General features: G+C 41.0%; 1 protein-coding gene across 1 annotated transcript in view; it reads left to right on the top strand.

Annotated features, from left to right (window-relative positions):
• The window catches only part of LOC140491804 (E3 ubiquitin/ISG15 ligase TRIM25-like), a 44,584-nt gene extending 27,812 nt beyond the window's left edge, over positions 1-16,772 (top strand). Inside the window, exons 7-10 of the mRNA XM_072590205.1 lie at positions 32-160; positions 3,034-3,162; positions 15,088-15,216; positions 15,910-16,772. Coding sequence (XP_072446306.1) covers positions 32-160; positions 3,034-3,162; positions 15,088-15,216; positions 15,910-16,439 — 917 coding nt within the window. The 3' untranslated portion in view covers positions 16,440-16,772. The remainder of the gene's footprint in view (positions 1-31; positions 161-3,033; positions 3,163-15,087; positions 15,217-15,909) is intronic.
• Positions 16,773-17,623: the final 851 nt, after the last annotated feature.

Raw genomic sequence — 17,623 nt, 5'->3', positions numbered from 1 at the left:
TCCAATCACTCTGTTTTTCTTACTATGCCAGATTCCACTGAATATATGAAACCATCAAATGTAACCGACTTCACATACAGACCCTCTGAAGAAACTCCTGTCCCTGAGGATCTCCCCCAGCCATCATTTGAAATCAGCAAGAAAGCAGAAACATCCCAAGGTATGTTTTAATGCTAAATAAGGATCACACTGACTGTAATTTATAGTTAGCTTGTGCATTCATCTACTTACCCCTTGTTTTTTGCTTAAGTCTTTTCATTTCTATTTATCCCTTTCTTTTTGGTCATACTTCTTCTGACAGTAACTTGAGTTTAAAAAGCAATTTTTATTAACTTTTATAAAACAATTTTGTATAGACAAATATCAATGATTCTGTTGACTTGCTTGCTGAGCTGGTAAGATTGTTTGCAGACATTTCGTCACCATACTTAGTAACATCATCAGTCTGCCTCCAGTGAAGTGTTGGTGTTCTGTCCCACTTGCTATTTATCCGCCCTGGGATTTGTTGAGGTAGGATGGCATCATTTCAGGTCTTGTTTCTTTGTGGTTGGTATATGTGGTTTAACTCTACATGTTTGTTAATGGAGTTCTGGATTGTCAGGCCTCCATGAATTCCTGTGCATGTCTCTGTTTAGCTTGTCCGAGGATGGATATGTTGTCCCAGTCAAATTGCTGTCCTTCATTATCCATGTGTATGGACGTTAAACACCCACAAATGGAGCTGCATGAGAACATTGTTCAGCAAGACGTAACACTTTGCAGCACCCTGGAGCAGGGCAGAGCTGATGAAGTGTTCCTATACTGGCTATTCAAAAACAATGGCTATCCAAAAAGCGTAGAACGTGGTACCTACACAACAGACCACAAGTGGAAGATACAACGTGCCCAGAAACAAGAGTCATCCTGTCATATATCAAGGACATATCGGAAATGACCACCAGACTGTTCCGATCCCGAGTTATTATGGTAGCCCACAAACTAACAGCTACACTACGACTGATTAGTGTAAAGGATCCCAAACCCACAACTAACAGGACCAATGTTATACATAAAATATCATGTGTAGACTGCCATAAATGTAGCTTAAAGCAAACCAGAGGAAAACTGGTCATCCTTTGACCTTCTTCCGAAATCTCTTTGGATGTTGTTCCCACCTGGCTGTAAGAATCTGTGTTTGAACTTACCTTTTTGCAAAGGGGTCATTTTAGGGCATGTTACTGTATTGGAGCAGTTCATTAGTAATTGTTACTGTATTGGATTGGTTAAGTTTTCCAAAGTTACGTTATTCTAAATTTCGTTTTCTTTTGTTCATGTTTCAACTGTAGTGTTTAAATAATTTGTTTTGCTTAAAGGTGAATGGTTTGAGCAGCTGCACCAACTAGCCACAAAGAGATGTGATCACCTATCACTTGTGTCCATACACACAGACAAAGAAGAACACCAATTCAACTGAAACAATGTATCCATCCTAGGACAAGCCAAACCAAGACATGCACGAAAATTCCTGGAAGCCTGGCATTCAACCCAGAACTACATTAACAAACCCCATATACCGAACACTAAGAAACAAAACTGGAAATGATGCCACCCACCTCAACAAACTGGGACACATAAATAGCAAGGGGACAGAACACCAATGCTTCACTGGAAGTGTACTAACGATATTACCTACTAATGTGATGAAACATCTGAAAACAAACTTACCAGCTCAGCGAGCAAGTCAACAACTTCATCCACAACCTGAGCTACAAATCTTCTCAAGAACTTCAAACAAAAATCAATTTAAAGCAGCTTTAACAACGTGGAATACCTTAAAGTGCTTTATCGCCAATTAAGTCATGTATTTGAGCCATGAGCTAATTGGAACAGGGATAAAAAGATTAAAATGACAAGTGGATGCTCAAAGAATGGATCAGTAGAAATAGGTTCAAATGCATGGGACACTGGCACCAGTTTTGGAAAAGCAGGGAGTTGTTTCTGTTAGGACAGGATCCACATGAATTATGCTGGAACCTGCGTTCTGGCAAATTGAATATCTAGGTCTGTAGAGAGAGCTTTTAAGTGAATAGTGGGGAGGAGAGTATTGTTGCATAGAAACGTTTAACGAAGAGTGTAAGGAGAGATAGGAGTGCAGGTTAGTGATGAGAATGGTTGTATTCAAAAAATGAAAATAACAGATACATTTGAACATCCTATTGGATCAAAGAATTGGACAAGAGTAGGAAAATTGTTAATTGAACAAACCTAAAGGTATTGTTTCTGAATGTGTATAGTATTCAGAATAAAAGTAATGAGTTAACAGTGCAAATTGTGACAAACATGTATGATTTGGTGGCGATTACTGAGATGTAATTACAGGAAGACCCAGTCTGGGAATTGAATATTTAAAGGTACTATAATTTGGAAGGATGGGAAGGAGGTCAAGGACAGGATTAATGCACATTCTCCCTGCGTCTGTGTGGGTTTCCTCTGGGTGCTATGGTTTCCTCTCATCATCCAAAGATATGCAGGTTAGGTGGATTGACCATGCTAAATTCCCATAGTGTCTCGGGATGTGCAGGCTAACTGGATTAGCCAGGGGAAATGCAAGGTTACAGACATAGGGTAGGAGGCTGGGTGTGTGTGGGACACTCTTCGGAGGTTCGGTGTGGACTCAATGAGCTGGATGGCATGCTTCCACACTGAAGGGATTCTCTGATTCTAACTCATGTTTAGTGATACAAACAATTGAACATTTTGCATGTTCTGAACCTCAGAATTCTGCAGTTAGGATATTGCAAAGTACTTGGAGCCAATAAACTTTTATTTTTGAAAAGTAGTCACCGTTGCAATGAAGGAATGTATAAAGTGGGAATCTATAAACCACCATTGAATGGCTGGAAGTAGGATGCTGCCTGAACTGCTGTGCTTTTCCAGCACCACTCTAATCCAGAATCTGATTTCCAGCATCTGCAGTCATTGTTTTTACCTGGAAGTAGGATAGACCATGCAGGGTCAAAATTTCCAATCACTCTGTTTTTCTTACCATGCCAGATTCCACTGAACATATGAAACCATCAAATGTAACCGACTTCACATACAGACCCTCTGAAGAGTCTCCTGTCCCTGAGAAACTTCCCCAGCCATCTTTTGAAATCAGCAACAAAGCAGAAATATCCCAAGGTATGTTTTAATGCTAAATAAGGATCACACTGACTGTAACTTGTACTTCATTTGCTCATTTATCTACTTTTTTTTTCAAGAGAAGTCATAAGGGCAGAGGTGCAGAAGAGTCTAGGAAGGTTCTAGTTTAACAGTGGAAGGGAGTGGCCAGTTCTTCCAGTTAAGGTTTTTTCTTGTTTGTTTTAGCTGTAGCAGTCACAAGATATGTGAGTCCAAGGGAATTGCAAACTTCAGTAAAGAACTCCTTTGACCTTCTTCCAAAATCTCTTTGGATGTTTTTTCCTCCTGCCTGTAAGAATCTGTGTTTGAACTGACCTTTTTGCCAAGGGGTCTTTTTAGGGGATGTTACTGTATTGGAGCAGTGAATGAGTAATAGTTACTGTATCGGATCGGTTAATTTTTCCAAAGTTAAGTGCTTCTAAATTCTGTTTTCTTTTGTTCATGTTTCAACTGTAGTGTTTAAATAAATTCTGTTTTTCTTGAAGCTGAGTGGTTTGACCAGCTGCATCACACCTGGAGTACCCATCTCATGTTTACCTTTAAAATCAGAAAAAGGTAGGGTCTAGGCTACCTTCTTAAAATATTTTGAGGTGGTCTGGCCTGCTCCATAACATCACCACATTACAGGAAGGATGTGGAGGTTTTGGAGAGGGTGCAGAAGAGGTTGACTGGGATGCTGACTGGATTAGAGGGCATGAACTTTAAGGAGAGGCTATAAATATTTGGGTTGTTTTCTCTGGAACAGCGGAGGCTGAGGGGAGACTTGATAGAAGGCTATAAGATTATGAGAAGCATGGATAGCGTTGGCAGCCAGAATCTTTTTCCAGGTTGAAATGTCTAATACTAGGTGGGGGCATACAATTAACATTGTTGGGGGTTGGGGAAGCTCAAATGACATGAGAGGGATAAGTTTTTTACACTTAAGGTCTGGAATATGCTGTCAGGGGTAAAGATGGAGGTAGATACGATAGGGGTGTTTAATGGACAAGATAAGCACAAAAATATGAAAGGAATGGAGGGATATGGACCAAGGGCAGGCAGAAGGTGTTAGTTAATTTGACATCATGTTTGGCGCAACATCTTGGACTGAAGGGCCTGTTCCTTTGTGCTGTACAGTTCTTTGTTCTATGTGTGACTCAAAAAATGGTGTGGGAGAAATGGGTTCAAATTTATGGGACATTTGGAAAAGAGACAGCTGTTCTGTTAGAACGGGATCCATTTGAATCATGATGGGATCAGAGTTCTGGTGAATTGTGTATCGAGGATTATAGAGAGGACTTTTAACTAATTAGTGGGGTAGGAGTCTATCATTCCATGTTATTTTTGTTAGCAAGTGCGAAGAGAGATAGGAGTATAGGTTAGTGATGAGGCTGGTTGTTGGCAAAAATAAAGGAACAGATGGAGTGTGTGAACCATATTGGACCAAGAAATTGGATGAGAGTTGGGAAAATCGTTAATTGAACAAATTTAAAAGCTTTGCATCTGAATGTGTATAGTATTTGGAATAAAATTAATGGGTTAACAGTGCAAATGGAGATAAATGCTTATGATTTGGTGGCTATTACTGAGATAAGGTTATAGGAAGACTCTGTCTGGGAGCTGCTTATCCAAGGGTTCTCACTGTTTTGGAAGGATAGACAGAGAGGAAAAGGAGATGGTGTAGCCTTGTTTGTGGAGATATGGATTAGTCAGTAGTGCAAAATTATTTTGGCATTGGAGGTCAAGATGAAGAATCAGTCTGGAAAGAAATAAGAAATAGCAAGGGACAGAAGTCTCTTCTGGGAATATTCTACAGGTTCTGCAGCAGACGTCCTACAGTAGGATTTAGCATAAACCAGGAAATACATGGGACTTGTAAGAAAGATTCGACATTAGTCATGAGTAATATTAATATTCATATAAACTAGATTAATCAAATTGTCAAAGGAAGACTTGAGGCAGAGTCCATAGGGTGTATTTCTTGGAGCAATATATTGGAAACCAACCAGGGAGCAAGCTATTTTGGATGCAGTATTGTGTAATCAGATGGGATTACTAAATACTCTCATAATAAAAGATCCTCTAGAAAACTGTAATCACAACATGCTGGAATTTCAAATTTAGCTTGAGGATGAGAAAATTGACTGTTGTTCTGGTATTAAACAAAATTACACAGGTACAAAGACAAATTTGGCCCTCAAGGACTGTAGAGAGGACCTTTAACTAAATAGTGAGGTGGGAAAGTATCGTTGCATGGAAAGTGTAAGAAGTGGTATTGAATTGAATTGAATTGAACTTATTGTCACGTGTAACAAGGCACAGGGAAAAGCTTTGTCTTGCGAGCTGTACAGGCAGATCACATAGTTAAGTAGCATAGATAGCAAATAGTAGGTAAACAGCAGCAAAAACAAAAACACAGGTACAGGCAAATGTTAAGAATTTGTGAGTCCATTCAGTATTCTAACAACAGTAGGGTAGAAACTGTTGCAAAAGCGGCTAGCGCGTGTGTGTTCAGGCTTCTGTACCTTCTTCCCAATTGTAGAGGTTGTAGAAAAATATTGCCAGGTTGGGATGGACCTTTCAGAATGCTGGCAGCCTTTCCTTGACAGCGGGCCTGGTAGATTAGATTAGATTACTTACAGATTAGATTAGATTACTTACAGTGTGGAAACAGGCCCTTCGGCCCAACAAGTCACACCGCCCCGCCGAAGCACAACCCACCCATACGCTTACATTTACCCCTTACCTAACACTACGGGCAATTTAGCATGGCCAATTTACCTGACCTGCACATCTTTGGACTGTGGGAGGAAACCGGAGCACCCGGAGGAAACCCACGCCAACATGGGGAGAACGAGCAAACTCCACAGTCAGTCGCCTAAGGCGGGAATTGAACCCGGGTCTCTGGCGCTGTGAGGCAGCAGTGCTAACCACCATGCTGCCCACTAGATGGATTCTATAGATAGGAAATTGGCCTTTGTGATTGTTGGGGCCGAGTTCACCACTCTCTGTAACCGTCTCTGGTCTTGAATGATAGAATGATACAGATGCCATACCAGGTAGTGATACATCCAGACAGAATGCTTTTGATGGCGCACCTATAAAAGTTGGCAAGGATATTCGCTGTCATGACAAATTTCCTTAGCTGCTTGAGGAAGAAGAAACGTTATTGGGCTTTTGTAACCAGTGTGTCCACATGAAGAGTCCAAGAAAGCTTGTTGTGGATGACCACTCCCAGGAGCTTGACACTCTCCATTCGTTCCACCTCTGTGCTGTTAATGTGTAGAGGGGCATGAATGACATCCTGCCAAAAGTCAATAATGAGTTCCTTGGTTTTGCTGGCATTTGAGAGCTAAGTTGTTCTCAGTGCACCATTTTTCCAGGTCTTCCACCTCCCGTCTGTAGTCTGTTTCATCACCATCTGAGATTCAACCTACTACGGTGGTGTCATCAATGAACTTGTAAATGGAATTAGTTTGGTATTTGGTGACACAGTCATGGGTATACAGTGAGTACAGTAGGGGGCTGAGTACGCACCCCTGGGGGACTCCAGTGTTGAGTGTTAGTGACGATGGAGTAGGTAGGAGTGCAGGTTAGTGATGAGGCTGGTTGTTAGCAAAAATGAAGGACGGGGATCTAAGACGACGGCGATCTGAGAAGGAGCGGGACAGTCCTTTAACCCACCCAACCCAGGTCATCGGGATTTCTTGGGACTCCAGAAAGATCGTGGAGTCCCAAGAAACGTCTAAAAATTAACTTACCTGTATTTTCAGCCGTCCAGAGATGCCAAAAAAGAGAGGAGAAGCATCCGAGGCCTGGCCTGCAGTTCAGCCTGCAGCAGCCTCAGAGTTGATTATTCTCCAGGACCTAGTGAACCAGCTGTCGAAATCTCATGATGTGCTGGGGAAATAGATTGAAGAAAAGCTGGCTGCAATCTCTCTCATGCTGCAGAAGCATGAGCAGCAGCTGGGAGACGTGGAGAAGAGGATGGATGAGGTGGAGCACAGGGTCACAGGTGTGGAAGCTGATGCCAGTTCATTCAAGGAAGAGATCCAAGCCCTGAAGACGCAGGTTTGTAATTTGCGTTACCAAGTGGATGATCTTGAAAACAGGGGCAGAAGAAAAAACATTCGGATCATCGGTCTGCCTGAGGGTAAGGAAGGTGAGCGGCCTGCGGAATTTGTTGAGGACTAGCTTCTGAAATTCCTTGACTTGGAGGCTGGCATGAGAGGATTGAAGATAGAGAGGGCTCACTGGTTTGCAGTGCGGAGATTGGGTCTGGTGGATGTCCTTGTCCTCTCCTGGTGCGGTTCCATCATTAACAGGATAAGGAGAGAGTCATGGAGGCTTCAGAGTCCAGGGGAAGGATCTGAGGGCTCTAAGATCATGTTTTTTCAGGACTGCTCAGTGGTGGTAATCCAGAAAAGAAAATCTTACAACAGTGTCAAGAGAAGGCTGAGGGAGCTTGGGATTCCTGAGATATCCGACAGTGCTTCGCATCACCTTAGATGGATCCATATATCTCTTTGACACATCGGAGAAGGCAAGAGACTTTGTGGACAAACTAACCTATTTTGAACAATTGTAGTATGTATAAATAGTGTTGTTTGGATATGTGTTTATCATTCTGTAAAAGAAACAGAGGAAGTCCAGTTGGAGCTTTATTTTTCTTTTCTTTTTCCTCTATTGGTAATAATTTGGTTTAAACTATGTCTGGTGGTGGTTAAGATGTACATTTTCAATTTCTAAGTTAGGATATGCCAAAGGATGGGTGGGGTTTTGTTTAAAAAAAAACATGTTTTTTATTCATATCGATATTCTATGGGGTGTTTATTCTTTTCAGCTTGTGTTTGTGGTGTGACTCTAGCTGGGAGAAGTAAAGGTGATTGGGATGGTTAGATGCCTACTTATAGGCAGTTCAGGATGGGTGGCTGCCCCCTCTGGGCAGGGGATGAGTTCCCCTACTCAGCGCTGTTGGCGCTTTATATGTTGGTTTGTTTTCTGGTTTTTGTTGCTTTTAAATTTATAATAGTTTTGTAGGTTTGTTAAATGTAGTGGTTTTAGTTTATGTAGTTTTTATATTTGGTAGATCATGTCACACTAAGGCTCAGCAGTTTGTGGTTCGGGTTCCTCCTCTCTGGAATTTAAATGAAATTGCAGAAGATTATGGCGAATGATTTGATTAAATGGTGTACCTGGAATATCAAGGTAAGTCACAAAGCAATTAAGAGGAAGAAGGTACTCGAGTCTTTGAAAGGAGAAGGTGGATACAGGAGACATAGTTGGGTGACAAGGACCATCTGAAATTACAGCAGAACGGTTTTGACCGCGAGTTTATTTTTCATCATTCAATACCAGAAGTAAGGGAATGGCTATATGGGTTAGGAAAAATCTCGCTTTTAAATTGTTGGAATGTGTTAAAGACACATACGGGAGGTTTGTAATTCTTAAAGCCTTGATAAATGGGGAAGAATACAGTGTTTTAAATGTTTATTGCCCCCCTTAAATGTTTGGTAGATGCTTTTTCTAAACTGATAAGTCTCGAGTCCCGGCACATCATTGTAGGGGGAGATTTTGACTGGTTCATGGATCCCACAGTAGACAGGTTGCCTAAAGGTCCCTCGATACCCTCTGTACAAACTAAACAGTTAGTGGGTTTGTGTGGGGAATTAGGATTGGTGGACGTCTGGAGACATCTCCACACTACAGGTAGGAATTTTACGTTTTTCTCCAATCCACACAAGGATTGATTTTTTTCCTGACCCCTGCAGTAACCCTGGATCTGGTGGCATCTTGCACGATTGGTAATATTACCATCACTGATCATGCTCCAGTGTACCTTATGGTTAAGACGAAGGACATTACAGTGGGTTCAATGTACTGGCGAATGGATCCCTTTATCCTCATGAATAGTAGGTTTGTGGAGTATTTCTCTAGGGAATTTCGGGCGTTCCTAAACATCAACATAGGCTCGGTTGATAGCTTATCCGTTCCTGGGAAACTGCCAAAGCCTATGGTAGGGGGTTAGTTATTTCATATTCCACCAGTAGGAAGTGGCAGAAGGGTGAGCAGCAACGTCTCCTTGAAGAACGGTTGAAGGCAGCCGAGAAGGCCTACTTTGACAGATCCTCATTGGTCAAACTACAGAGGATTACGGCACTGCGGTCTGCACTAAATTCAGTGCTCACGCAGATGGCAAAGAAGGAGCTGGCTTTTGCAAAGCAAACATTATATGAGCATGGTGACAAACCAGGCAAATACTTAGAATACCTTGCCATGGGCGGCACGGTGGCACAGTGGTTAGCACTGCTGCCTCACAGCGCCAGAGACCCGGGTTCAATTCCTGCCTCAGGCGACTGACTGTGTGGAGTTTGCACTTTCTCCCCGTGTCTGCGTGGGTTTCCTCCGGGTGCTCCAGTTTCCTCCCACAGTCCAAAGATGTGCAGGTCAGGTGAATTGGCCATGCTAAATTGCCCGTAGTGTTAGGTAAGGGGTAAATGGAGATGTAGGGGTATGGGTGGGTTACGCTTCGGCGGGGCGGTGTGGACTTGTTGGGCCGAAGGGCCTGTTTCCACACTGTAAGTAATCTAATCTAATCTAATCTAAAAAAAGAGGAGTGCCCCACAAACCATTACAGCGATTAGGGAGGGGTCTGGGAACCTAAAATGTGATCAATGTGGTGTTCCAGAGATTTTACTCTAAGTTATATCAGTCTGAGAATTGCGAGGAGGGGCAGGCCAAAATGGAATCCTTTTTTTAGAGATCTGAAGCTCCCGGGTGTGACTCGGGAACAATCCTTTCTCAATACCCCATTATCAAAGCAAGAAGTGCAGGAAGCTGTGAGGCAGCTTCAGAGTGGAAAGGCGCCCAGTCCTGATAGACTTCTCAGTGAATTCTATAAGGAATTTATAAATATACTGTCAGGCCCGATGCTGAATATGTTTAATGATTCTTATAGTCATGTTTGTCTCCCACCATCTCTGAGAGAGGCCAATATTTCACTTATCCTTAAAAAAGGGAAGGATCCGGAAGACTGTGCTTCATACTGGCCCATCTCAATCTTAAATGTGGACGTTAAGATCCTCTCTAAGGCTCGTGTGTTAGGGTGTTACCTTCTATTATTAAAGAGGGTCAGATGGGCTTTATAAAGGGTCTCAGATCCTCCAATAATGTTAGGAGGCTGCTTAACGTAATTCAAGCATGCTAACAGTAGTCAATACAGAGATTGGTGATTTCTTTAGATGCAGAGAAGGCATTTGACTGAGTTGAGTGGCCGTAGCTTTTCTATATTCTCGAGCGGTTTGGTTTGGTTTGGGCGAAGTCTTCATAAGATGGGTAAAGGTTCTCTCTGGTGTACCTCTCGCCGCGGTCATTACCAATTTTAATATTTTTAGGGGCAGCTGGCAGGGCTGTCCCCTTTCACCACTGCTTTTTATGTTGGTGATTGAACCATTGGTGGAGGCCATTCATGGGGATCCCGATATATCAGCTCCAGAAGTGGGGTCAAAATTACATAAGATCTCGTTGTATGCAGATGATGTCCTAATTTTTTTTGACATATCCAGCAGTTTCAGTCCCTCGCCTGATACAATGCATTCGCGCATTTGGCCCTTTTTCAGGGTATAAGATTAATTTTGTGAAATCAGAGGCTATGCCTATGGGTGGTCTTATGAAGGAGCTAGCTCTTGAGGGTGACTATAAATTCCTATTTAGGTGGTCACAGGGGGGTTTTGTGTATTTGGGCATATTCATTACTCCAGTTCTGGATTGGCTGTATAAAGGAGAAAGTGATGACTGCAGATGCTGGAGATCAGAGCTGAAAATGTGTTGCTGGAAAAGTGCAGCAGGCCAGGCAGCATCCAAGGAGCAGGAGAATCGATGTATCGGGCATAAGCTCTTATTCCTGAAGAAGGGCTTATGCCCGAAACGTTGATTCCCCTGCTTCTTGGACCTGCTGCGCTTTTCCAGCAACACATTTTCAGCATTGGCTATTTAAAGCCAATTTTACTCAATTATTTGGAAAAATTAAACAAGATCATCAAAGATGGGAGTCTCGTGGTTGGGTCGGATAGCACTTATTAAGATGAATATTCTCCCTTGTTTGCTATACCCTACAAGGATGCTCCCCCTGATTTTCAAAAGCAAACATTCAGGAGACTGAACGGCTGGTTCAGCTCCTTTATTTGGCATCGTAAGCAGCCTCTCATTAAATTAGCCAAATTGCAGTTGCCTCACAGATTGGGGGGAGTGGACCTTCCAGACATTATAAATTACCAATTAAGCTCACTTTTGACCCACTTGAGTGATTAGGTTTGTGGGGATCCTCTTTCAATATGGCTAGATATCAAAGCCTCACATGCAAGGTGCCCCCTTTTCAGTTTGCTGTTTTTGGACAAGATGAGGACAGTTAGGGAATATTACCATAATCCAATAGTCATCAATACTGTTAAAACTTTGAGGGCAATTCGGCAGAGGGAAGGCAATATTGGCAAAACATCTTTGTTTACACCTTTAGTGGGTATGCCGGGTTTTCAACCGGGTATAATAGATTCAGGATTTAAACGTTGGGCAGCTAGGGGTGTGTCTTGCACGGGCGATTTATTTGAGGGAGATGTAATGATGTCCTTCAGAAGTACGAGTTATCTAATGGACATCTCTTTCATTTTTTTTTCAAGTTAGAGATTTTATTCAAAAAAAGATCACACTTTTGACTGATTCCTGCAAACCTGACATGGGGGGTGCTAAGGGCTAAGAGTATTCTCTGTCAGTACTTTACATCATCAGTTGGGGGGGTGCCACCTCAGATGAGTCTGACCGACCCTGCAAGATGTTAAGAGAGCTGGGTGTTGAAGTTTCCTTAGAGGCATGGGAGGATATTTTGGAGAATGCAAGGAAGATATCAATTTGCAATAGGACCCATGCTTTACAGCTGAAGATTCTTCACAGGGTCCACTTGGCTCCAGAACATTTGTCAAAGTTTAAACCAGAGGTATCTTCAGCATGTCTGAAGTGCAAGGTCTGCACGGGCACTCTTACCCATTATCTTTGGTCTTGCGATAGGCGTCAAACATATTGGAGTGCTGTGGCAGGTGCAATGGAGAGGATTTTGGGTGTAGGGGTGGAGAAGGACCCTATCTCTCTCCTTCTGGGCCTACCCACTGTATTTCTACAGGTGTGCATAAGAAAAAACTTATCAGTATTCTCACATTCTGTGCAAGAAAGAATATCTTGCTTGATTGGATATCCGAAAACCTCCCAGGCCTGTCGGCTTGGCGGAAGATTGTTGAGGAGCATATTCCCTGGATTTTCTCACAAATATGGTACACAACAAAACTGAGAATTTTTACAAGACATGGCAGCCTTTTTTGGAATACCTGGACACAGATTTATCTGCCACACTAACAAGGGCTTTTATATAGCTGTAACAATTGTGTTTCACAAGTCCAATACCCAGGAGGGAGAAACTGTGAATGTATGAGTATTTTCTTTGGCTGGGCTGAGTTATTACTATTTATTTGTTTGTTGTTGGTTATTTAGTTATTTAGTTAAATAGCTCGTTTAAGTTTTTTAAAATTTTATATTTTTCTATATATGTTTACACATTTGTACATGAGGGTGGGTTGGGGATTTTTTTATTATTTGGGGTTTTTTGTACTGTTTTGAATTGCATTGTTTTGTACTTGTAATATTAAAAAATCTATTTTTTTCTCAATAAAAATATATTATAAAAAGAAATGAAGGACAGATAGAGTGTGTGAACATCATATTGGACGTAGGACAGTTGATGAATAATAGCAGATATTTAAGGAGATATTCAACTCTTTCCAACAAAAGTATATTCCAGAGGGGAAAAAAGACTTAGAGGGGAGAAAGCATCTGGGGCCAAGTAAGGAAATTGAAGGCAAAGGCAAAAGGTAAGGTATTCCATATTGCAAAGATCAGTGGCAGGCTGAGGGTTGGGACACTTTAAAAAACAAACAAAGGGTTACTGAAAATGTAATAAAAAGAGCGAATGTTAATCATGAAAGAAAACTAGTGCAAAATATAAAAATGGATAGCAAATGTTTTTACGGGTATATAAAATAGCTACGTTGAATCTTGGTTCCCTCAGAGAACAACACAGGGGAGTTAATAATGGGGAATACAGACATGGCAGAGACACTAAATCAATACTTTGCCTCAGTTTCATGGCAGGGGACAACAAAAACATCCCAATAGTATTGTATTGCAGAGGTTATAGCTAAAAAGGAATTTAAAACAATTGCCATCACTAGGGAAAATGTACTGAGCAAACTATTGAGATTGAGGTCAGACAAGTCCGCAGGGCCTGAAGGTCTACATCCTCGGGTCTTAAAGGAGGTTGCAGCAGAGATATTGTATCCATTGGTTATAATATTCCAAAATTCCTTTGATTCTGAAAGCGTTCCCGTGGATTATAAACATGCTAGTATAATGGCCTTATTCAAAAAGGGAGGTAGAAAGTAGGAAACTACAGACCGGTTGATTTAATGTCTGTCATTGGGAAATTGTTTAAAATTAAATATTGATTCAATTATTTGGAAGTAGTAAATAGTAATATTTAGAAAAACAAAACACAATCTATTAGAGATGCCATGATTTGATGAAGAGTAAATAGTAATTGACTAATTGCTAAAATTCTTCAGAATTGGAACAAACAAAGTGGATAATGGAGGTCCCAATGTAGTATATCTGGACTTCCAGAAGGCATTTGTTAAAATTCTCCATAAAATGTTAATACACGAGATAATATCACACAGGATTTGGGGAATTATATTAGCTTGGATAGAGGATTGGTTAATCAACATAAAGCATAGAAGCAACAAAAGTGGGTCTTTTTCTGGTTGGAAAGCTATCAGTAATGGGATGCTACATGGTTAGAACGTACTATTGCCAAATTTACAGATGACACTGAAATAGATGGAAAAGTAAGTTGCAATGAATAAGTAAGAAGTTTACAAATGGATATGGTTAGATGAGATGAATGAGCCAATTTCGGCAAATGGAATTTAAGGTAGATTAGTATGAAATTATCCATTTTGGAGAAAAGAATGAAATGGCAACTTATTACCTAAGTGAAGAGAAAGTTCAAAATGCTTTGCCATAGAGGAATCTATCTAGGTGTCCTCATACATGACTTGCAGAAAGCTAGTATTGCTGGTAGGTAATAAGGAGGGCAAATGGAATTTTGGTTTTTATTGCTAAAGGAATGGAGTATATAATGTAGGGAATATTGCAGTTGTTAGACTATATCTGAAGTACCACATACAGTTTTCTTGCCCTTACTTGAGGAAGGATTTAATTACATTGGAGGCAATTCAGAGGATGTTCACTAGATTAATTCCAGAGATTGTTTTAAGAAAACAGATTGAGCAGTTTAGACCTATACTCACCAGAGTTTAGAAGGAAGAGGGGAGATCTAACTGAGGTTTATAAAATGCGAAAGGAGATTGACAAAGTAGATACAGTGCAGATGTTTCCTGTTGTGGGCTATTTAGAACAAGAGGTCATAGTTTTAGTGTAGGGGATGCCAGATTTAAAGCAGAGATGAAGAGGAACTACTTCTTTCAAAGGTATGTGACTCTGGAAATCACTTCCCCAGAGTGCGGTGGACGTTAGGACACTGAATAAATTTAAGGGGGAGATAGACAGGCAGATTTTTAATTCGTCATAGGTTAAAGGATTATGGCAAGTGGACAAGAAAGTGGAGTCAAGGGCAAGAGGAGTTGAGTCACAATTGTACTAAATGGTGGAGCAGGCTCGAGGGGCCCGATTGCCTACCTCTGCTCCTAGGTTTGATGTAGCCCCTGTTGTAACCTAGGAATATTTAAAGATTGAATCTATAATCCACTGTTGACTGACATGATGGAGGCTGGACCTGATTACATCACATATTTTAATCAGTCTGCTCTTTGTTAATGGTACCAGATTCCACCAAATATAGAGAGACATTGAGCGCAACTCACCCCCTAGAGGGTTCTTCTGGAGCTGTCTCTGTTGTGGAAAATGTTCTCCAGCTTCCAACTGATATCAACAGAAGAGCAGGATCATCCCAAGGTATGTTTAAATTCTGAAGCAGGGATCACACTGACTTAATTTATTTCTAACACTTTCCTTTTTAGTGCATGCATTTCGTGTAAGGCGTTAGAAGTTCAGGTTGCTGCTCTTGTTCCCTCCTATCTAGTCTGAGTTGGTCCTGGTTTTAGAAACAGCACCAGAGGAAGTATTGGTGAATTTAGAATCAACAAGGAACAATAGTTTAATGCACAGAATTTTATCTTAATTCACAACTGAATCCTCACTGCTGTGTACAAACTGACTAGGTTTCTAATCAGGCTATGTTCAGGACGGGGAAATAATAAGGAGATAAGTGTATGTCCTATGATTTGTGTGTTCTCAGTACAGTAAGTGGGGCTATAACTGTGAAGCTGTGGGATGTGGTGTGTGTTGGTGGGTCCCTTCTATTGTGTCTGTGCACTGTGCTAGAGCCTTCTGTAATCAAACTGATTGTTGTTTGGTTAACCACTAGCCTTTGCACATTGTCTATAGCACTACCACTGGGGCCAACATTCTGCTATTTAACAAGGGAGTTCGATTTGAAGCCATTTATATACTATGGGAAGAATTCAGCCTAGTGGCTAATACAGGGCTAACAGTGCCCGAAATATATTTACACTCCTACCCTGGAGCTGTTAATCAATGATCTGAATGAACTAACTCTGTCTGATCAATCTCTTTTCTACTCTTTAGGGAAAAGCTCATTAACCCTGGATCCAATGACAGCAAACTACAATTTGGTTCTGTCTGATGATCTGAGATCAGTAACATGGACGAAAACTGAACAGCCCTACCCACATCACCCAGAGAGGTTTAAAGATTGTCCTCAAATCCTCTGCTCCCAGAGCTTCTCCTCAGGATCCCATTCCTGGGATGTGGAGACTGATGGGGATTATTGGAGAATAGGGATTGTGTATGAGAGCATAGAGAGAGAGGGGAAAATGTCTTATCTTGGAAACAGCTATAAATCCTGGAGTTTGGATTTTATTGCTGGTTATGTCACAGCCCGGCATAACTCTCAGTTCATAGTCCTTCCATTGCTTCCGTCTGCAAACAGGATCCGAGTTCATTTAGACTATGAGGCTGGGACTTTGTCATTTTTCCAGGTCACTGACTCACTGAAACATTTATACACCTTTCAATCCACATTCACTGAACCTGTGTTTCCAGCATTTTATAGTTGGGACAAATCCCTGAAATTGTTAACTCATCCTGACATCTGAGACTCTGTGTCAAGATTTGAGGTTTCAGCAAATTCGGTGATATAATTTCTAGTTTTGTAGCATATTGAGTTTTGCATAGTCAGAGTCAAAAGCACCTCTTTTGCACCAACATGGATGGGGTCCTTTTGTGCTCAAATTGGAATGAATAGTCATTACCAAACACATCACACATGAAACTTAACCTGTTGAATTCTAATTGATTTTATGGTTTTCTTCAAAGACAAAGAATAGACCCGTTTCTGTGTACATCTCAAGCATATGTTAAATTATCAGTAACAGTTATTATTGTATCCTGACAATTACTGGTAATAATAGCTATTATTCTACACTTAAATACTGTGAAAACCAATAAATGTTTATGAACTCTTCTACCTTGTGGAATAATTTATTAATTTATAAATATGACCATTCCCTCGCAGTTGGCACCACTGATATAGAGGGCAGAGTGTTAGCACATTTGGTAGCTCAATGCTTTTAAGATAGCAACCTTCACTTTTCTGAATTTTAATGTTACTGTATTACGCATATCATTGCATCAGGTTCATTTTCAAACTTTAGACTTGATGAATTTACAGAGACCTGTCCTTGCTCTTTGAACATCACAATTTGTTTTGGACACGGAGGCAATTTAAATGGCTTTGTTAAAAATCACACAACACCAGGTTGTAGTCCAACAACCTGCTGGATATAACCTGGTGTTGTGTGATTTTTAACTTTATATACCCCAATCCAACACCGGCATCTCCAAAAAATGACTTTGAACCTCTTTTGTGAGGGCTAAGTGGTCTATGGGTATTTACAACTTGCTAGATTGGATCCAGGGCTCACAATGTGATAAATTCAGTGAGTTGTACACAGACTTTGAAATGTGGCCCGGTTTTTGGGGTAGAACCAGCCAGCACAGTTACAGAAATCTGGGCCTATTGACCAAAATGTCACTATCCACCTGTATTCTGGATCAGTTTGCCCCCTCCCTTGTCCAAAGTTAGGATGAGAAGAAATATGTTATTATCTCACAGCAAATGTCAAAAAATAAGATTGTGTGAGGAGAAAGTGCTGATAGGTAAAGACATAATTGTTATGGAAAATTAGCCTTTAAAGGGATCTTTGAAGAAGTCGAATAAAAATATAAAGGAAAACGGTCTTGTGATTCAGTGTTAGCATCCCTACCTCTAGATTCAAGT

The sequence above is a fragment of the Chiloscyllium punctatum genome, chromosome 20, assembly GCF_047496795.1.
Source record: "Chiloscyllium punctatum isolate Juve2018m chromosome 20, sChiPun1.3, whole genome shotgun sequence".
NCBI classification, from domain to species: domain Eukaryota; kingdom Metazoa; phylum Chordata; class Chondrichthyes; order Orectolobiformes; family Hemiscylliidae; genus Chiloscyllium; species Chiloscyllium punctatum.
The sequence above is the reverse complement of the archived record's forward strand: the minus strand, read 5'-3'. Positions and strand labels throughout refer to the sequence as shown.